Consider the following 22,531-nt stretch of genomic DNA (forward strand, 5'->3'; position numbering starts at 1 on the left):
CGCGGCCCCGCCCCTCCCGCGCTCAGGAGATGTCAAAGGGACCGCGTGACGCCATCGCGGCGCGACTCCATCTTTGTCAGTGAACAAAATGGCGCCGTACTGCGTGCTGGCTGTTCGGCTGAGGGTGAGAGGCAGCGGCGGGCGGGGCGGGCAACGGGCGGGACGGGCGACTGGGAGTGTGGCGTGGTCAAGAACACTGCCCGCTGGGCGGCCGGCAGAGCGGCTACCCGCTGGTAGACTYGGGGCCGGATCGTCCCCGCCTCCGCTTGTAGGTCAGCGTGTCCCCGGTGCGGCCCCACGCCCCGTTTCCATGGCGATGGCGGGGAGGCCGCGGCTTTGGCGATGGCTTTGGGGGCGGCATGACCGCTGCCCGGGCTCCGGGGCAGGGCGTCTCCCGCCACCGGGCCCGGCTGGCCGTCAAGGTGAGCGCAAGGTGAACGGGGCGGCGGGGACGCGGCCTGGGGCCGCCGCCTCCCCCGCCCGCTCGGACCCCGCCGCGGTTGGCTGAGGTCGTTGTCAAAGCCTTGGCCCAGCAGGGCAGAGAGCCGAGGGCTCGGGCCTCAACGATGAAATAAAAAGTCTTTCCCCGGGGCGGGCATTTTTCCTTCATCTTGTACTGCTTCCCCTTGTGGGCGTGCGGCAGAACAAGGTGACTCCTTGTTATGTGAGTGAGCTGTCTTTTGGCTACTTTGCTTTCAAAATCCTCCTTTTAATACAATCAGAGGCCCCTGGTGACAAACATGGGAGGGAGTCACTGTATAAATGGGAACTACGAAGGCTGAAAAAGCAGGCGGGTCAGGCACATAAACTGCCTTTTAGCCCGGGACAGTGATACTGACTCTCATAGTCTTGTCTGTCGTGACCTCTAAAACTCACCTTTGCCAGTAATATGATCTTGCTGCAGAGATTCCCTTCCTTGAGACTTTATTACTGAGTAGACATTAAACACAACAAAGTTTTCATGATCTTATAAAGCCTAGAAGGAAAATATCAGGTGCAATTTTCTTTTTAGGGCTGCTAAGGGATAAGGAAGCCTTTGCTTCCCTGTGATAAAGGCAGGCAGTGTAACTTCTCACTTTGCACTCGTGACCTTGGCCAATGTGTTTCCATTTCTTAGGGAACTGAAATAAGAATCTGGTTGGCTGTTAGTATTCTGAAAGTTCTTTGAGAATCTTAATCATAGTTTTATATTACTGTTTTACTTTAGAAGTCAATGTTTCAGAAAAGTATAGGCATTTAAAAAATTTAATAAAAGTTACAGAATAGCACCATTTCAGTTAACTTGATGTATTTGTTCTTGGTTGTTAAATAGCATTTAGTTTGTACTTTGAACAGAAATGACTCATAAAATGAAAGCAAATCCTTTATTAGGGTAATGAATTGATTCTCATTTTATGGTGTGACATTGCATGAGAAAAAGCAGTCATTTGCTAAAATTAATATTGTGTTATGCAAAACAAAGACTGTGCTAGCACAGTCAATATGGGGAATTTGGTATTCCAGGAGGTTGTCTTCTGTTATCAGGTGCAAGGTTAATAGTTTTTACCCCCCCTTGTGAAGGACTAAATTTGGAGTGGTAACCAAACATGCCTCTAGGTGATGTCTTTAGGAGGCAGAGGTTTTTTGCTCCTCTGTAGCAGCCTCAAGATAAATGAATATGAGAGCATAATCTTGTCAATCACTGTGATAGTGCCAGCATTGACCATGGCMCATGTTACTAATATTGTTTCTGTTCACCTCCCATCCTGAAACTGTTTTGGAACTGGAGTTGTAGAAAAAGCATCCCTCTGAGGGAAATAAATTGTAATTAGTCTGATTTGGACTGACTGTCCTATTTAAAGTATAGTTCTAATAGTCTCAGAAGGTCAAGATCTCTTGTCTGCCTATCTGAGATAATGCTTTTAGTAGCACTGTATTTTTCGAACCACATTGGCTGAAGATTGGCTGAAAGAGAGGACTGTGAAGCTCTAAACAGCCTGAAATATCGGGGATTTTTGGAAGGTATTTTGGGTAAGTACGGAAACGATACATGTGCAGCTCTGTGTATGCTGGCAGAAATGTTGGCCGCTGTTGGCCAGGGCTAAGCTGATCTTCAGAACCATAATTTTGGTTGTTCTTTTGAGGTGGGTCTAGAAAAGTAGCATTTACAATTTGATTATACCACACTGCTTTTTTTTTTTTTTTTTTTTTTTTTTTTTTTTTTTTTTTTTTTTTTTTTTTTTTTTTTTTTTTTTTTTTTTTTTTTTAAGGCTGAATCATGGTGAATGTTGGAAACTTGACTAATGTTCTCAGAAAGAGAAGATGAGAAAAGATCGTATTTTAGGTTCAAGCTGTGATTTTTAGGACTGATTTCCCATATAGGACTGCATGTAACACAGTTGCTACTCTTTTGAATATGAGCTTTTGCTCACTGGGCTTGTCTGCCTTCTTGGCTGCCAAAATGCAAGTTATTTTCTGAATTCATACTGCTCTCGCATCTGGACCATTCACTGTAGTGAGCTAAATGCAAGAGAGCATTGGCTTCCTTACAGAGATTTCATAAATAATGACCCATTTATTAGGCTGGCTTTCTTCTGTCTTTTAAGGAAGCGTTTCACCTTGTAAAATACCAGTAGGCTTAGGAGCCCTGTAATGATTACTGCCATTTCTTTTACTGAAATTTGAACAAATACAACTTGTACTGGAATAAGGGATTCCATGCCAGGTAAGAGGAGGTTACTTGACCGCTATTTGCTCGGTCTGGAAATTAACAGTTCCTGGATAAGAGGGAAAATGTGTAGATTGCTGGCTGCCTACTTCCCTTGGCTGTTGGGCTCAAGTCACGTCTCACTACTATTTAAAAAAACACCATGGAAGCCTCTGCAAAGTGCTAGTACATTCTTTCTCATAGAAGAGTGAGAGGGAATGAGGCTGGGAACTTTCAGGCTTGTGAATTTTCCTTAACCTTGCAGTTCTGCCAGCCTGTTTCTGAGGATGCAATAGAAAAAGGACAGGCATGGAGAATAGGCAGGTGATATATTGTATATATATAATGAGTGATATATTGTAGATTCTCTGTGAGGAGAGATCAGACTTTTGAACCAGGCAGTGTATGCTGGTGATTGGTGGTGGTGGTGGAGCTGTAGGCTTGGTGGGTGCCAACATGAGAACAATTATATCTAATCAAATTAATTCCCAGCAGAAATATGGGATTAGATTTACATCCTAGTAAAACAAAGATGGCACATTTTTAATAGGTGCCTTTAAAAATTTTTATGTAGACAAAAATGATTCTTTAGTCTCCTGAAACTCATTGACATAGACAATTATTTTTCCTGTGTCATACTGCCCATAACAGAAACAGACCTTCACTTTTCCAGACTACTCCAGGTCCAGACAGAATCCTTCACCTTAGACACATTCTCTTCCTGCCTCTGGTAGCCTGAAACTGGTCAGCAGGAGTCAACTACTTTTTATTTCTGATTTTATGATGACCAGCTGGACACTGATATAGAATTAGAAAAAATACTACATTTCATTGTGCCATTTCATGAAGTTTAAAGATCCATAGACATGTATGGATGGAAAAGATTTTACCTGAAATTTATTTGAAAAGTTTTGTTGTACCTCTCTTTGGAGAGCTGTGCTTCAGATGTTTATTTTAATCAGCTTTTGTCTCAGGCAGGATTATCTGCTGTTACTTTTATTTGCATATCTGTTCTTCTCTATGATGAATTAAAAAGAAATTACTGCATTAAACCAAAATACATTTCCTCGCCTGGGAAAGAGATTACTTTTCCATGAACCGTGATTAAATCACTCAGTGTTTTTTCCAGCCACTCCAGCAAGTGGAGATTTTCGCAAGACAATATCTTGTGAGGAGGGGAAAAAAAAAAGGGGCTGGAACAAAGCAAACATAACAGTTACTTGGCTACTAGGTAAAGAGCAACTTTACCCAGTTTGTATGTTAAACAATGAAAAGCTGGGTGGTGTTTGATTTGGTTTAGGTGGTTGTTTTCAGTTYTTTAGGGTTTTTTCGATGGTGGGAGAAGGAAAGATCTCAGGTCTGACACCTGTGATAAGTTCTGGAAGTTCTAAGCTTAAAGTTCAGCACAGTGAAATTTGATGACTAGGATTCCCATGCACTCTTGGAGGAGCAGTGCCCTCTTTGTACCACCAGGTTCACTCTGCTCAGATATTCTTTCATGAAAGTGGTGTGCAGCTGCTGTAGGACTGTACTGCTTCTACCAAAAGCTCTTTGTATAATGGCTTAGGATAGTTTGGTAAAAATGCAAACTACACCATTGTTGCTGGTGTGCTGACAGGTTTGATCTTGCCTAACTTTCCCAAACTTTTTCTTTTGAAAGGTAAGTGTTGTCAAAAGGACAATAAAAAAAGAGATTTGGCTAAAAATTGGTGATGTCTCTTTGATTGTGACTATTTCAGGCAATGTTTTCAAAGCGGGAAAAAAATACTCACAGAGAAACATTAAAATGCTTGAACAGGTTTAAAGAATTGACCGGTATTTTTGTCAATGCAAAACCAGTGGTAGGTACAATGATTGTGTTCTGCACAAGGAATATTGCTGATTTACAATCACACATATGAAAGGGGTGTTTAGTGCAATACCATATTTATTAACCTGTACTTATCAAAACTTTGAAATGCTGAAGTACCGGATGAATAGAAAAGGAGGATGAACTCTGAACTCCTGTCTTCAGTCTGTTTCCAGACTTCTAATGCTGATGTGTGAGACTTTGAAAGCATGTAAGAAATGCATATGCCAAATTCATAGACATTTTTATGGAGGCTGTTCTCTGACTCAGTTTTCAAAGCTGCGTGAGAGCTCTTAGCCTTGGGCACTGACCTGTCTCTTTCAGGTCAGGTGCTGTAAAGGTGCCGGGCTATAGCCTGCCCTTCTCCTGTGCTCCAGGAAACTGTCTCACTGTGGAGGCTGCCAAGTGAAATTTGGGCTTTTTTTTTTTCCCTGGAATTTTCTGCTGATCCATTCAGCTCACAGTATAGTTCACCTGTAGGGTAAGTGCAAGGCTTAAGGCAAAAGGTGAGGGTGCCTTTTTGAGAGTGAGGAAAAGAGCACCTGGATCTGTGCAGCAAGTTTGGTGGTGCTGTTGTGGATTTTTGTTGCTTCTCCTGCTCTGTGTTACATTGTAGACCAGGCTTGTACACCAAAGTCTCTTTATATATAATAACTTTTTTAGCAGTATGCAGGGACTGCCTAGGAAAGTTAGTATGTGATGGTGGAACACAAGCACATACACTCAGCCCCATGCTGTCACCTGCCAGTCCTTCAATGTCAACTCAATGCCAGTGAGAAAATACAAACCTAGGGTTAGTTTGCTTTAGAAACATCATCAGTTCTTCTCCACCATGACTCTGATGTGTCAGRAGTATGACAGACTGGTATTTGCTTAAGGATTGGCTCAGCAAATCTGAAAGCATAAGACATCTGATACAATAAAGAGATGTGGATAATAAAGGCTACCTGTTCTGGATGGCCTCGTGTCTCACTATTTAACATAATATGCAGTATTGTACCATGAAATGTATTTGGGTGCCCTTAAATACCTTTCCAATTTTTCTGTTGTTGGTCTGTAGAATCCTAGTAACAAAAACTGAAAACCATTTTTTACTGATACATTACAGAAATTCACTCAGCAAGGTTCCAGTGCTAATATTCTTCTTTTTTCAGCATGCCTTGAATAGTGGAGTACGACGCTACCATGTTGCTCCTGTCCTGTGTCAGCGGGCCAAGGTGGCCATGAGCCACTTTGAACCTAATGAATACATAAATTATGAAAAGCTGGAGAAGAACATCAACATTGTCCGTAAGAGGTAAGAGTGGAGAAAGGGAGAAGGGACAGGTCAGCCTATTGAATTTAGCTCTGTAATAACAGGAGAGGAGGAAAATAAATGTCATAGGGCTCTGGCATAAAGAATGTTTATCAGGGAAAGCAGCATTGAACCAYAGCAGTTGTAAATACAGTAAAGCATGAGTTGTAGTGTGTCCACATAGTGGTGGGGCACTGTGGGAAGGTTGAAGGATATGATGAAACACTGCAACATGCAGAGAACCAGACCAGTGCAGAGGAGGTGCTAGAAAGAGCTCCATCCTCTTTGGTTAATGCTTTTGTTGAGGAGTCTTCACACGGGCTCTCGCTCCTTTCCAGGGCAGGAGTGAGTGGGCAGTGGTCGTTATAGGCTAATGCCTCTTTGAGCTGTGTTTCAGCAGTAAATGTTCTCCTGTAGGTGTTAGACGTGAAACAAAGGRCATGGAATTCATAGCATATGTAAACATAGTGACCTTAATCTGTTGATAGAGGCGTGTGTGTCTGCTAAATTGTCATTCCTGCTCCACTTACTGGCAGTGGTTGTATGAGTTGTCCTTCAGTCTTTGTGTCCTTTGTTAAATGCTGTAGCTCTCATTTCAAATCGTTGTCTTGATTTAGTTACTTCTCAGAAGATCTCACTACTGACATAAATAGATTCATCAACTGATACAGCTGCAGGATGAAAGGTCTAAGGTCACAAGACTCCACTTAGTTTTATTTACTTTGGATTCTGGTATTTGTGAATTGAGTCTGACCTCTGTCTCACCTCTACATTTGCCATCCTGAAGTATGACTCAAGAAGTGAGCAGTCAGTGTTTCTTCTACAGTATAGGAAGATTAAAAAACAAAGCATAAAATTACAGCAATTAATATATTTTTGAACTTTATGGACTGWACCCTTGTTGTAGCCTTGTGCCAGTTATTATAATGCTGTAAGAAGAGCATGGAGGTTTCTGTGTTCTAATAGGCCATAACAGTCTGAGCAATATAGGGAAGTGTTCTATTACATGCTTAAAATGGCAAATGTTGAAGTACACAAGATGCAGATAGTATAATTATTCTCCCCAGGCTTGACCGCCCCCTGACCTTGTCTGAGAAGATTGTGTATGGACACCTGGATGACCCAGCAAAACAGGAGATTGAGCGCGGCAAGACCTATCTGCGTTTACGGCCAGACCGCGTTGCCATGCAGGATGCCACAGCTCAGATGGCAATGCTTCAGTTCATCAGCAGCGGGCTGCCAAAAGTGGCTGTGCCTTCCACCATCCACTGTGATCACCTCATTGAGGCCCAGTCAGGTGGTGAAAAGGATCTACGAAGAGCCAAGGTCACTATTGCAGAGATTTAGCTTTTTGAAAACCTCCTTCCAGTTGAAGGAAGAGCTTATTTTAAATGTTTTCCCAGAAGGACAGCCAGGAATCAGACATGATAACAGATTGCCTGAGGTGGTCAGGTCAGATGCAACAAAGACACCGACTAAATGGGGTTTTGGGAGTTTTTCAGCTGAGATTCATCCATTACATGGTTTAAAGGACCATGAATGTAGGAAAAGCTAGTCTTAAGTTGTTAGTGACAGAAGCCCAGATAATGTGTGTTCTGGAGAGACAAGATATTTCAGCTAAAGGAGAGAAAAAAATCTATTTCAAAGGGATAAAAAGGAAGTCAGATTTCTCTTATGTTGCAGTATGGCAGTATGAAAAACTTAATGAACATATGTCTGCATTGCACTGGTATCCTGTGAGGAGGAGGCAAATAGTTACTTTCTCCAGCCATTTGCTAGTGATGGTCTGAAGAGCAGTAACTGAACCATGTGCAGCTTTCAGGGCTCATGAGGGTAGTATAAATGTGTGTAAAAGTACAGGTGATGTTGGGTTTTATTTGGGAATTCCAAAGTGTTGTTTTTCCAACTGCTGATTCACTGCCATTTTTAAATTTTCCACTCACTGTTGTACTGCTTATGTCTGCTCCCCAGATGGGCTTCTGTAATATATAGATACATTTATCTCTGTCCAACATACCACAATGCATCTGCCAAAGAAATCTTGTTATTCCAAGTGGACTTACTCTAAGTCAACTGTCAGAGCCAGGAAGAATTGCACCTTGAATGTTGATACAAGAATTTACAAACAGTAAACAGGGGTCYGCTGCATTTTAAGATTTTAGTCCATATCCTCAGAAACTCATGGTGTTGAAGTATCTGCTCTGGCTTTCTCCCTTGGGCCACAGTAAAGCAACTGACACCACTCAGGAGTGATTGGGGGGAGTTCTTGCCCTGCTTGTCTCAGTCCTAAGTTGTGCAATTAACAGTTTGAGACCTGACTAAATCAGACAGTTTCTTTTCTCCCATTCACCTCCTGTTTTCCCCTTTCCCCTACTGCATTTTGTTCTCCATAGTGCAATTATATTTGCTGTAGCCCTGAACTGAGCCGAGTCCCTTCTTTGCCATCCACTCTGAGCAAAGCAAGTATAGGTCCTGCCTTCTTGTGACTGGGTTCTGCTGCTGCCAGTTGGCACACAATGAATGCTGGCAGGCCAGAGGGTGGTTTGGATTTGCTCCTGGCACATCAGCATGCTTTACTGGGGGAGAGATGCACAGAGTGGAGTGACCCAACTCCCAGTGGAAAACGAAGCTTAAAGAGCTGTTGCTGCCTCATGGGAAACTTCAGCAAATGTGTGCTGAGACAATTCGTCAATTATCTTGTTTCCCCTTTCCCTTTATTCTGAAGCTTAGCTGCATGAGAACAGTCTTTRAGAAATTCTCTCCTCCTAGTGCTTATCTTATCTATTCTGCCACTCCTCTGCCAAGAACTATTGGGATATAATAGTGTCATACTTCTTTGGCAACTATGGTTTTTCTCACAAGCAATTTTCACGGTGCGACCTCCACCAGTAATGGTGACAGTRCAGCAAGAAAGGCAGCATTGTGTGAGTCTTAAAGAGAGGACTTGCTAGAATGACAAATGACACTTGCCAACTCCCCTGGCAGTGAGCAACTTCCAGTTCCATTTCTTAATCTGTAAAAATAAAGCCAAAATAGTTATCTAAGGGGTTTGAAATATCTCCAAAGCATCTGTATAGGAAAAAGAACACCTGGTAGAGAAGGAAGAAGGGGCTAGAGTGAATGAGTGAAACAGGTTGAAAAAAACCTGAAAATAGAAAAAGTGAGCAGAGCATTTTAAATGCCTTACTGGCAGGGTTTTCCTTGTGCTGTTTGGAATCAGGAACTAAAAAAAGATGCTTTTAGTAGAGCTACAAGTGGGATAAAATTAAATGGCCTGTTACAACTGTTTGGCAGTCTTAATCTTAACCTTTTGGTTTTAAAAATGTTGTGCACCTCTCTCTAGCTGCTGCAAAACTGTGAAGCAAACTACAGGCAGGCGTGTGAGAGAAGGGAATGCATTTGAATGAGCTTTTCATGTATGGAAGAACAAAATGTGTTACTAATGCTCTGTGCTTCTCTGTGTGACTAGGACATAAACCAGGAGGTGTACAACTTTCTAGCAACGGCTGGTGCCAAGTATGGAGTGGGATTCTGGAAACCTGGATCAGGAATCATTCACCAGGTAAAGTCTGTGTGTTTGCAGTCTTTGAACATGCAGTGSGTGTTTTACCTTGGTGAAAAGGGTCTCTCTTAGTGGAGAGACACCTCAAGTACAAACCCTTAGAGAATTTCTCCGGTTGTGGGAAAAAACTTGCTTTTCTACTGGCATGTGCRGATTGTTACTTGCTCTGTCTCAGTTATCTTGACAACAGTGGGKTTTTTTTTTAAAGTTATTTTGGTCAAACTGTAACCTGATGTGTGATTAGGTAGTGCCAAAAGCATGTCATGTGAATCACAGAAGCTTGAAATACCTTAACTGCTTGTGGGCTGGCTCCTCTTAGTACAATTGAGACAGTAAGGTGACGCCATGAAGCTAGCTACATAGGGTTAAGGTGAATTGCCTTTGGTGGTAAAGAAAGCAGCCTTGGAAACATACCTTTTTAGGGTTATTATGTATGCATTTGGTTCCATAAACCCCAGAAGAGTATATGAGGACACAACAGTGCAGCATACTTCAAGTACTCAAGAATGGCAACACATAAGGAGTTGCTAGGTGAATTTGAGTAAAATGCAAAACAGTTTCCAAGTCTGTGATTCTCCTGTTATTACACTTGGATCTAAAAAAGAATATGACAGTCCCAAGATAACTTACCACTTCATGAGGCTTTTTGTTTTTTAAAACCAACACCTCTGTCAGGATGTCCCTAACTTGCTTGTGGTTGGTTTGCTTTGAGGGTCCAGTAGTCATTTTTCATTGTTCCTCTGAGTCTCAGGCAGCAAAAGTTGAAGAGCAGCATGAAGCAAAAGGAGTGGAGAGGAGAATGGATGACTGGTAAGCATCCTGTCAGCAGGGAACTTGTGACCAGGTGTAGTCAAGAGCTCTCTGCTATGTTTTCTTAGCTACAGAATTAGTTACTAAGGTTACCTTAACTTAATGGGATGCAACAGATTAACTCTTCAGAAGGTTATGGGAACACCTCAGGTCATTTGTGTTCTGAAACCACTCCTAACATCTGTCACGTAGCAACATAGCTTTGTGCTATGTGGTTGCCAGTCTTCTTGTGGCTGACTTTTGCTGGCTAGAGGAAACTGGTCCTGTTGTATAGCTCCAGAGTACAACTCTGTCAAAGTGAGGCCTTGAGAGTGACCTTTCTCACACAAATATATTCCTGTGAGCTACAATAATATAAAGCTGAAAGTTCTAAAAGCAAAGCCTTGGTCTTTTTAATAAAGGATTGCCTTAGTTCTGTTCAAGCTGCTCTGTGATGCATGTGCTGTGTGTTCTGGGCTTCCCAGAAAGGCTGTCCTTAGTGTTGATGTGGCATATATGCAGTGRGAAGTTCATTAGTTTGAGTTCTCTATAGTGTTGCTACCACAGAAAACTCATTTTTTCATTAAGAATGGTTTTGTGATTTTGTTAATAGTTGAAATGTCTTGCATGGAATCGGTAGCAGCAATAAGGGAAGGCAGCCTCTTGGTGTCTTAGTGAGAAATTCTTCCRTATAATTAAGTTTTGGCTGGCAGCATGGATTGGAGGAGCCTGTTGGTATTCTACTGCTGTGGGAGCATAAAGGCTACAGAAGATCTCACTAGCATTGGATAAGTGACCTGACTTGCTCAGGTGTTGACAAAGGGTATGGAAATTATAGAACAGGCTCTTGAGCCCTAACAAAGGTAGCACCTTAGCAAAAGCCTAAACAAAGGAAAAAGAAGATTGTTTTCTGATTTTCTTTTATTATTCTGGGATGAGCAAGGATCCTGTGGCTGCAACTTGCTACCTTGTTCTGCCATTACATCCTCCACAAGGAGTTTGAAACAGAATTTTGAGTCCAAACCAAATTCAGCTATTTACTTGCTACTGAAATCTGCAAATACAAACTGATCTGAACTCTTGTTCTTGTTTTCTTTCCACTGTCTTCTCCCTCCTTTCCCAATAAACAAGCAAGTAAACAATCCGTTTTTCTTTTCAGATCATTCTGGAGAACTACTCCTACCCCGGGGTTATGCTGATTGGCACAGATTCACACACCCCCAACGGAGGTGGCCTGGGGGGAATCTGCATTGGTGTGGGTGGAGCTGATGCTGTAGATGTCATGGCAGGAATCCCTTGGGAGCTCAAATGCCCAAAGGTAGGAGCAGAAGGAATACTGAGCTTTGATGCCAAGGGTGAGATACATGATGTGTAAGGAGCATTGATTTTCAAGCACTGTGTATGTAAGGCACCAGATACCATTGCAATCTGAAAGGAATATACCCCTCAGGAGAACTATATACCATTACCTTTCTGGTAAGAAATGATGTCAATATTTTAAATTCTTTCTCCTCATTGATGTTGTTCAGGTTATTGGTGTAAAACTGACTGGCAAGCTCTCAGGCTGGACTTCTCCTAAAGACGTGATCCTGAAAGTGGCTGGCATCCTCACTGTCAAGGGTGGAACAGGCGCCATCATTGAATACCATGGGCCAGGTGTGGATTCAATTTCCTGCACAGGTAAGTCAACACACATCTCTTATCTGAGCGGATTGTTGGTGGAGCTTGGTGTTGAGCTATCTGTGGAGGCTGGGAGGGGAATCAAGCGAGAAGTACTAAATACTCTCCCTTAGCCTGGCCTCACTGTTTGTATGCAGCAAACTGGGAGAGTGGTGTAACAAGATGGCACTCCGTCTCAGTGAAAAAMTGATCTCTCTCCATTAAATCTTCTTGTGACTTTGAGAACATGGAATAGTTAATTGTGAAGAATCCTGTAAGTGCATCAGGATAAGAATAAGGGTGAATGTATTCCAGTGTATACTTAGAAGGTGGAGATGTCAGCRATACAGCATGACATTTTTCATAGGCTGTGACTAGGAAAAAAAAGAAGGTTTTAGAATAGCAGAGGAAAGTAGCAGTTTGTAATATGCAGTTGTATACTAGCCTTTGGTGCTGAATTTGAACCAGCAAAAATTGCAGTTCTCTGTAACGTGCTAGTTAGGACCAAATTACAAGTGCAGCCTTCAGCCTTCATGCTTTCTCCTCTCAATTTACATTACTTAGCTACAACTTGGAATACTTGGTTTTACAAACTGGGAGCAATTTAGCATTTTTCTTCTATGAAATCAGAACAATTTGATATCTGCTTCTAGCTTGTTAAATGTAAAATAGGAGCTTCTGCATCTTCATTGTTCTGTCCTTGAAAGGGATGATTGATCCCAGTGCTGTGAACAAATACTTGGGTTTTTTTTTATTGTTCAGTCACTGTAAGCATTTTATTCAGCCTGTTAAATTTCTCACAAATTTCTGGCTTCTCCAGTAAAGATAAATGAGGTGGTAGGGAAGGACAGGACACCCATACCAAGTAGCAGACACACTGCTCACTGCTGTAAATGTATTTGGTACTCAATGCAGACAGAGGTTCCTCATTACCCCTTTCAGTATCTGCAGGTATCAGTGTAACTTGTGGCTCATTCCCTCCACAAGTCTGGTTGCAGGCACTGAATTGATCAGAAACGTATGGTGCTTAGCCAGCCATTATGTTGTCAGTATGTCCTCTCAGCTATGGGTTTAGGTTTCTGTGGCTGATGCCCTAATCTCTTCGCTTTGCTGTCTTTGCATGTACTGACTTTTGACTTTTGGAGAACTGGATGTCCTTGGACTTTCTCATTTGACCCTATGGTCTCTTCTCTCACTTCTCTAGGAATGGCAACAATCTGTAACATGGGGGCTGAAATCGGAGCTACCACATCAATCTTCCCTTACAATGAACGCATGAAGAAATACTTGGGCAAGACTGGGCGAGCTGGTAAGAGTGTTTGGGGGTTGAAGCGGGTAGAAGTATGGGTTCAAGTGAAGTTGTAGTCTGGGAGCATTATTCTCCTACAGTGTCGTTTCATATGACTTCTGACCTTGTGTGGTCCTGTAGGTCATCCGCTACAAGTAGAGAGTCTGGGAAACTACACAGTGGACCCTGTGTTTAGTTATTCTAGACCTTTTCTTCTCCCTCATATTTGCTGCACTTTTTAGATCTTCCCTGTTTCTTATTCCAGATATAGCTACACTAGCAGATGAATTCAAGCAACACTTGGTACCAGATTCTGGTTGTCAGTATGACCAGGTGATAGAAATCAACCTCAGTGAGGTAAGGCTTCCTTTCTTCTTGCCACCTTAGATGCTGTGACCTGACTGCTTTGTGTGAATGAGGACCAAGCTAAGAGTTTGATGCAGTCCCCTGATAAAATACCTGTAGGTTTGCTTCACTGACAGCTGGTGCTCCTGTGTTCGTGTAGGAGAATCCTAGTTAAACAGCTTCCAGATAGAGCTATGAAAGGAATTGACTTGCTGTGTTTTGGGGTTTTCCTTTGTTACTGTAATTTCTGACTTTGTCACTGTTTCTTAAAGCTGAAACCGCATATCAATGGACCTTTCACACCAGACTTGGCGCACCCTGTGTCAGATATTGGTGCTGTGGCAGAAAAGGAGGGCTGGCCTGTTGATATCAGAGTTGGTGGGTAGCATTTGCTCTTTCCTCTGCCTTCGTACTTGTGGCATAAATATTGTTGTCTTGGGATAAGCTATTGGTCACATAGCTTGGGRTCCAGTTTTTTAACTGCTGCTGTATGTCCTTTGACTTTGGTGCTGTGTCATGTCATGGCCKTATGAATTAGCTGGGAAAAGTAGTGACCACAGGGGCCAGGTGTGTAGGATGAGATCCAGGATAGTAGGAAGGATTTTAATTTCAAGAGGTAGCCATGGGGTTTTTCCATTTTTGAAACTATTGAATGTTTGGATTGACAGGAATGTTACCCATTGAAGATCCTTGTTAAGTCTGTGGAATGGATTTGCCTGTTGCAGAGATTTGTCAGGAGTATGATTGTCAGCACTCCCAGTAGTTGGCTCTTGAACTCTTGGGACATAGTAAAGTTAGTAGTTGCTGTCCTAAAAAGTAGGCTTGGAAATGTATGTACTTTCTTTTGGGATGGTAACTTATGGGCTGGCTTCTCAACTGCTGCACATGGAGTAGAGAGAGGAATCAAAAGAAGGGAAATACATTGTGAAGTCACATCCGAGGTGGAAAGTGTATTATATGATAGTGTTACAAATAGGACAGAGTTACAGTAGCTGTAACTGAAAGAGGATTTATATTTTGCTGCTTAAGGCGGAGAATACTTTCAGGATGGTAWAGCGTGTCTTCATGTGGTCTTCATACTGTAACAAAGATGCTTTCTTTTCATCATTTCCTCCATTTCTTGCCATCCTGATTTGAAGCCTTTTCTGTCTTTGTGACAGAAATACCTCTCTTTTGGTAATTTGCTTAACCAAAGTGCAAGTAGGTGACACTCAGATCTTGTAAAACAATAACCTAGTTAGGTTAGACTAGTGACTGGGTAATGTGTTCTGACTGTGCAAACTTCAGAGCTGGACAAGGGATTGCTTGTGACCACAGTATTTTGCTGGGAGGCTCGGCAGTGTTAGTGCCTGAAACCCTTCCGGATTCCTTGTCAGTGAAAAAAGTGGCTGTCCATTGTTTCTTCTTCTGGAGACAGGTCAGGGAGAATCTTCCAGGTACTAGGGCTGCAGTAACCACCACCCTGTTTCTGTCAAACACCACAGGACTGATTGGCAGCTGCACCAATTCCAGCTATGAGGACATGGGACGCTCTGCAGCGGTGGCAAAACAGGCACTCGCGCATGGATTGAAGTGCAAATCCAAGTTCACAATCACACCAGGCTCAGAACAAATCCGCGCCACCATTGAAAGAGACGGTTATGTGAGTATGGCTGCTATTAACACTTCCAAACAGAATGGATTAAATTCTTCAGGACAGTACTCAGGGGGCCAGAGTTAACTAATGGAAACCTCTTAAACTTTTTCTTCACTTGTTGCTGGAGGTGCAATTACTGATGATGTAACCAGCTTTGTGCTAGTGTGCCTGTGGGTCCTGCCATTACCTTAACAGTGTTTTGACCTGATATCTTTACTACCTGGGCATATAAGAACCAGATTGGAACTGAACAAAGCTGAGAATTTTCAGGAACTGGGGCCCTGAAGMGTTAACAGTATGCATAGCAAGGGATGCCTCATGCTCCTGGGATTCTGTAGATGGCTATGGCTGACAGAGGGCTACAATCCACTTTATCCCAGTTTATAAAGTGAGCATGCCTTTTTGTTGGAAGGTGGTTCCCTGTTTACACCAAAGTTATGGCAAAACTCATATTGGCTTTAAAGGGAGTGTTTCTGTAGAGGAACCTTTACATACTTTCTCCCCTCTTCTGTGCAGAAAATGTTGTTTTAATTAGTTTTATTATTTAGTAAATGTTAAGATGCTGTCACAGGCTGGGGACCAAGTCTTTACATGTGGATCTGTCCAGCCAATATTTAATGGCTCTTCCAACCAAGTCCTACCTTCCTTAACTGAGTTGTTTGCTGAGCAGGCACCTGTATTTGCACTGTTGCCAGTTCTCTCCTGACATGGACAGGAAGTCYGTAGAACATTAATCAGATCAGACACTGCCCTTCAGTCAAATCTGTAAGTAGCTGGATCGCTCAGGTTGAAGCAGGTGGAAAATGGGAACATCATGGCAAGTCATTCTGTGCTCTTCCCCAGTGTTAACTTACAGTCTTATTGGGGTCAAACCCCATGCATTTATAAAAGTGACTGAAAACTGAAACAAGGAAGGGAATTTTCTCAGGCTTGGTTCTTACTGTTAGTGTCCTCTTCCCCTGAAGGGCCAACCCCTGAAACTTATTCCAGGCTTTCTACCAGTAACAAAGTTGTTCTCTGTCCTCAGGCAAAAATCCTGCGAGAAGTTGGAGGACTAGTTCTTGCCAATGCTTGTGGGCCATGCATCGGCCAGTGGGACAGGTAAAAATGAAAGATGGACCTCACTCTAGCTTTCTGTCTTTTAACTCCCAAAGTGCTCTGTGAAGCCAGATTTGATTATAAATACAACACAATGGGAATTAAGTGTTTAAAAACTAGCTGGCCAAGGCTGTCTGATATGCACCAAAGGAGGAGAAAAGAAAGACTGTGAATTTATATTGAGCCATTGGGTGAATAAAGCTGTAGAATGGAAACATTCTATTAATGAAGAATGCAATAATGGACACATTCTACTAATACACATTCTACTAATGTGTAGTAGTAGGCAAAGAATGGGGAGAGAGTTTTGTGGTCTGTTGAAGGGTGGACTGGAGTTTGTATGGTCCTTTTAAAATAGGAAAAGTGAATTGGACTCATTGGAATGTCAGGGAGAATAATTCCCAGTAGAAGGGATTGAAGGCACATTCTTAGGGTGCTTTGTCATTGCTGACTCTGGGATACCCAAAAGCCATGTGGTTAGTTGATTGTTGTTTAGACAGTTCAACAGTGAACAACATGGGCAGTGAAAGCTACTGCGGGAATCAGTGTCTGACTTGGGTTTGAACTGTCATTCATTTTGGGTCTGTGCTTAAGGTAGGAAGACATGTTCAGGCACCAGCTTGTGTTTGTAACATAATGATTGCTGCCAAAACCAAGCTGAGGGATTCTAGCACTGAGACATCTAGAAGCAATATTCCATTTGGAGCTGATGAGCRTGTTTGCTTCTTTTGCAGAAAGGACATCAAGAAAGGGGAGAAAAACACAATAGTTACATCCTACAACCGCAATTTCACGGGTCGCAATGATGCCAATCCAGAGACTCATGCATTTGTAACCTCTCCAGAGGTAAGAAACAGCTGGAGGAAGGGCTGTAGAATAGTTCAGGGTGCCTGCAGAAGAGGCCCAGTGTGCCTTGGTTAGTAGCTAGACTGGTTGCTTGAGACTATTAGATGCAGGACTTTCAGATGAAGAGATGGGAGGTAGAATATGCCTTTAAATTTGTCTTTTTTTCCTTTCAGATTGTCACAGCCCTGTCCATTGCTGGCACTCTGAAATTTAACCCTGAGACAGATTACTTGACAGGAGCAGATGGGAAGAAGTTTAAACTAGAGGCACCTGATGCAGATGAGCTGCCCAAGCTGGTAACTGCTCTGTCTGGACGCAGAGGGAGGGAAGACCTGACACTAACAGTGCTTTATATGTACTGGGGGAACTTATGCCCTCTCTTCTGACACATGGTGGTAGGGCTAGAATGGGTGCAGTTGCCTGTGTTGGCTTGTTCTTCATGTGATGTTGGGGATGGCTGAGGCTGATTATTTTCCTTTCTTCTTTGGAAGGACTTTGACCCAGGCCAGGACACCTATCAGTACCCTCCCAAGGATGGCAGTGGGCAGCACGTGGATGTAAGCCCCACCAGCCAGCGCCTCCAGCTTCTTGARCCCTTTGATAAGTGGGATGGCAAGGATCTAGAAGACATGCTGATCCTCATCAAGGTCAGGAGCAAAGTGGGGGAGCATCAGCTATGACAGGTCTGCTTGAACAGGGGTTTGCACAGCAACTGCTAGAAGCTTTGGATGTGCTTTTGAGGTATCTGATTCCCTCCCCTACAACTGCATTGTTATGGAAAGGGAAATAAGGGTCTTCCTTTTCCAGGTGTTTCCTTCTGATACTTTTTTCTGTTATAGCTAAGCAACTCTTCTCCATTGGGCTAGTGGTGAGCTAAAACCGTGCAAAAAGAAGCTTGTTATAGCATGTAATATGATCCTGACTAGACCATGCAGTCTGCAGAATTTGTTCCATGTAAAACCTGCAGTGGTAAGGTGGATGGGTTCTTAAATTAGCATCTCTAATACTGACTGTTCTAAGGCATATTTGTCTGAAATGAGGTCATTGGGAACGTCTCATCCATCAGTATGCATGTTCTCTTCCCACTTCATAGAAATAGAGAAATTACTTCACACTTGTTAAACATTGCAGTTTGGTCTTTCAATGGAGACATGGGTTTCTCCTCACTGCCTGAGGTGAGTTAACAGAGGGAAACTTCAGTTGATACGTGAGGGGCTCTGAAATGCAATCCTTTAGAAATTGACCTTTGGGAACATTCGTGATTTTCAGTGGCAGAGTTGGAGGCATTCCCAATTGCCGTACTGCTGTGCATAAGTTTTTGACATGGGTAATGCGTTTCCAAGCATTTAAGAACTTACCAGTTGGAAGGCCATTCTGTTCTTACAAGCTGAGAAGGCTTATGTGTGGTTTGGAAACTTAAAGGGTAACACTTGGCATCTTGCTGAAGTTCCCCAGCAGGGAGGCTGAGCTGTAGCAGGAAGGGCTTTACTGCTTTTTGTACCTGAACAACCTGCTGCTGAAGGAAGTGAGGACATGGCAGGASATACCATGGCTAAGCTAATTTTTGTAATTTACTCTTTGGAAAAGGGATGTTATTGTTACCTAAAGTGTGCAGAATGACCACTGTGTTCGGCTTTAGAGTGCCTTGATTGTGTAACTGATGTACTTTTCATGGGTTTGTGCCTTTAAAAAGAGATATGGTGATCACAGAATGGGTCAGGTTGGAAGGGACCAGAGTGGGTCATCTCGTCCAGTCTCCCTGCTCAAGCAGGGTGATCCCTGAGCACATGGTACAGGATTGTGTCCAGATGGTTCTTGAATATTTCCAGTGAGGGAGACTCCACAACCTCTCTGAGCAACCKCTCTGTTCAGTGTGCGGTCACTGCACAGTAAAGAAGTTCTTCCTCATGTCCAGGTGGAACCTCCTGTGCATTAGTTTCTGCCCATTACCCCTTGTCCTGTTGCTTGGCACCACTGAGAAGAACCTCGTCACCCTCCCTTCAGCATACTAATGAAGTCCCCTCTCATTTGTCTCTTCTTGAGGCTGATATGCTCCAGTCCCTTAATTGTTTTTGTCGTCCTCCCCTGGACCCTTTCCAGGAGCTCCATGTCTCTCTGGTATTGGGGAGGCCTGAACTGGACACAGCCCTCCAGAGGTGGCCTCACTAGGGCTGAGTAGAGGGACAGGATCACTTCCCTTGACCTGCTGGCAGTGCTCTTCCTAATGCATCCCAGGTACCATTGGCTTTCTTGGCTACATGGGCACACTGCYGGCTCATGGACAGCGTGTTGTCCACCAGGACTCCCAAGTTCTTCTCCACAGAGCTGCTTCCGAGCAGGTCAGCCCTCAGCCTGTGCTGGTGCATGGAGTTACTCTTCCCCATGTGCAGGACCCTGAACCTTGCCCTTGTTGAACTTGAGACAGTTCTCTGCCCACCTCTCTAACCTGTTGAGATCCTGCTGAAGGGCTGCAGAGCCCTCTGGAGTATTGACTACTCTTCCCAGTTAATGCTTCACAGTTAGAAGTGTTGAGGAAGGGTCAAGTACACTACTCCTAAGATATTCTTCTCTTCTACCACCCCTTAGGTAAAAGGGAAATGCACCACTGACCATATTTCTGCAGCTGGACCGTGGCTGAAATTCCGTGGCCATCTGGACAACATCTCAAACAACCTGCTCATTGGTGCCATCAACATCGAAAATGGCAAAGCCAACTCTGTGCGAAATGCATTAACCCAGGAGTTTGGCCCAGTCCCTGACACAGCCCGTTACTACAAGGTGAGATGTTMTCCTGACACATCTATTTTCAGAGGATATTTACACTTTGGTCAGTCTGTGCCAAGAATAAGGATCTCACCCTCCTGCTCTCAAATAACAGCACCTGTGAATTCACTCAGCATTGAGGCATTTTCTTGGTACTTACTCTAATGATGGCAGTTCCTTTAGGAGATTCTTTCCCTACTTGCTATGGGGAAGAAGGGAGGAAGATCTCATGACTCAGAGGGAACCATAAATCATAGAGAAAAGAGGTAGAACTCCTTTAGGGTCTGCATACCTTACAAGGCATGGGTGTCATCAGACTAACTAAATCTTGCCTCCTGGAATGCATCACCTGTGAGCAGTCTAATGTTTAAGTAAATTAATCTTATCTGCTTTTTTCTTTAACACTTGGATTCAAATGTCAAGAAATGTCTTTTTATCCTCTGGACAACTTGGCAGTTGTTGGCTCTTCCAGTGAGAGAAGTTAAAATTTTCCATATCCCTTCCAGAAATAGAGCAGAGGTCATGGCTGGTGCAAACACTGGTCTGGCATAGCACCATGGAAGGAGAAGTGGCAGAAAAGGGAAGGAAAAGATTTGCCCTGGATCCCTCCTCAGCCCTTGCCAGCAAGGGTGGCAGTGCCTAACAGCTGTGAAGCTCTTAACTCCTTTATTTCTCTTTCTCAGAACCCAAGGGAGTCTTCTGGGAGAARGTGTCATAGCATAGCATAGCAATGTCAGTGAAGTGCTGAAATTAGATGTGTGGGTGGTATTTATTAATTCCTTGCTTGAGTGGCTGCAGAAATGTAAATCTGTGTCTTTTGTTTCAGAAAATGGGTGTCAAATGGGCAGTTATTGGGGATGAAAACTATGGTGAGGGATCAAGCCGGGAGCATGCAGCAYTGGAGCCACGGCACTTGGGAGGAAGGGTCATCATCACCAAGAGCTTTGCCAGGATCCATGGTGAGTCAGGCTTCCCCTGTGGTGTGTGTAAACAGGATGTGTTTGGTTTGAGTGGAAGTGGTGTTTACCTTGCCCAGGGCTCAACACCTACAGGCATGACCCCTCCCTGCTGACAGAYAGCAAGGTCCCTCCTGTCAGGAGTCCTGTTACATACATAGTTAGATATGCTACGAACAACGGATATGCAGATTTGGCAGCAAAGACAGCAATTGTTGCTGGAGGAGTCCTCTGAGAAGCACGGCACAGACAAAAAGTAATCCTGCTTTCCTGCAGTGGGGTGTTACTAGCATGGTTGGCTGTTTGTTCTCCACAGAAACCAATCTGAAGAAGCAAGGCCTACTGCCTCTCACTTTTGCTGATCCAGCAGACTATAACAAGATTCATCCTGTGGATAAGCTAAGCATCGTGGGGTTGAAAGACTTTGCACCTGGAAAGGTAACTATCTGTGTGTCTGGTCATGCACTTGGGGACAGGGATGTGCTGCTGATGGGGGACAATGGTAGAGGTGTGTACTTGTGAGGCAGCACTGGCACTGATGGACAGTGCAGCATGCCAGCCACGTGGGACATAGTGGGCTAGGACATAGACCGCAGGYCAGGATCAGTGCTGGTCTGAATGGTTAAGAGAAACTTTCATAGGATACTCTGAATTCCTACACTAGTTAAGCATGAGTATTCCCTAGAAGGAACTGCAACTTCACTTTTATGTTAAGATCCACCTTGAGCAGCAATTTTCCTTTTTTGGCCCTTTAAAACCATGTTGGAATTTTCCTGTGAGAAGCTTCAGATAATCTGCTCCATTGAAAGAAAAGGGGGAAAATAAAACTGTCTTCTTCCTTTAGCCTCTGAAATGCATYATCAAGCATCCCAATGGGAGCCAAGAAACAATCATGCTGAACCACACCTTCAATGAGTCGCAGATTGAGTGGTTTCAGGCTGGCAGTGCCCTGAACAGAATGAAGGAGCTGCAGCAGAAATCAAGCTAAGTGCGCACAATGCCCCAGTGCACTGGACTCGATTCAGCTTTGGCATTTTCATGAAAGTGCAATTCCATGCCTACTGTTGGAATAAATGTCTGATCAAATGTAACCATAGCTTCCTTTTTGTTATGGTACTTCCTCTTCACTGACACTATGAAAAGGGAGTGCAGCTAGGCTTACTTTTGTCTTTTAAATTCCCCAGCTCCCTTTTTCTATTTTGGCTCAATTTCAGTTCTCCCACAGTTATTTATATTTGGAAATAACCAGCTAAGGTGGATTTGTCTGCTCAGTTGGTTGTTTTCTACCCATTCACTTTACTGATGGCTAAAGACTTAAAATAAAGAATGTGACCATCTCTTCTGCCATGTGTTGTTGTATTCATCATCCTAATCCCTGTCATTGTTGCTGTGAGGGTGGGAAAGAAATTCTTGTAAATCACTGCTAAAGAGGAGTAAAAGAAACAAATCAATGAACAAATAACTCAGTGTGGTAAAAAAACCGTCACAGCTCTCCTGGATTGTTTAGCTCTTACCACGAACCTACTGCAGGCTACACAGTGCCACTATTGCAGTGATGACAAACTTGCAAAGAGCATCTGCTGTATCTAGTTTCCCAGCACTGCACACTAAGCTAGTTTCCTAATGCACAGCTTACAGCAGGAGATGTATGTTGAGGAGTCTCTCATGAGAACAGCACACGAAGCCACATCACTATCGCCTTACTCCACTCCTGGGAGCCTTGAGCCTGTCAAAAAGCTGAGTAAAACAGCTTTGGAGTA

General features: G+C 43.4%; 1 protein-coding gene across 1 annotated transcript; it reads left to right on the forward strand.

Annotated features, from left to right (window-relative positions):
* Nucleotides 1-42: 42 nt before the first annotated feature.
* ACO2 (aconitase 2) lies at nt 43-22,113 on the forward strand. The gene is made up of 18 exons (XM_057389099.1): nt 43-124; nt 5,690-5,832; nt 6,897-7,155; nt 9,299-9,391; nt 11,340-11,498; nt 11,710-11,860; nt 13,044-13,148; nt 13,393-13,484; nt 13,745-13,850; nt 14,957-15,114; nt 16,136-16,209; nt 16,941-17,052; nt 17,226-17,348; nt 17,544-17,699; nt 19,639-19,830; nt 20,642-20,774; nt 21,088-21,209; nt 21,616-22,113. Exons 1-18 carry the CDS (start codon nt 89-91, stop codon nt 21,757-21,759), a joined length of 2,358 nt encoding a protein of 785 aa, XP_057245082.1. The 5' UTR covers nt 43-88; the 3' UTR covers nt 21,760-22,113.
* Nucleotides 22,114-22,531: the final 418 nt, after the last annotated feature.

This window comes from Malurus melanocephalus, unplaced genomic scaffold, assembly GCF_030028575.1.
Source record: "Malurus melanocephalus ecotype Western Australia unplaced genomic scaffold, MMel_1.1 scaffold_17, whole genome shotgun sequence".
NCBI lineage: Eukaryota > Metazoa > Chordata > Aves > Passeriformes > Maluridae > Malurus > Malurus melanocephalus.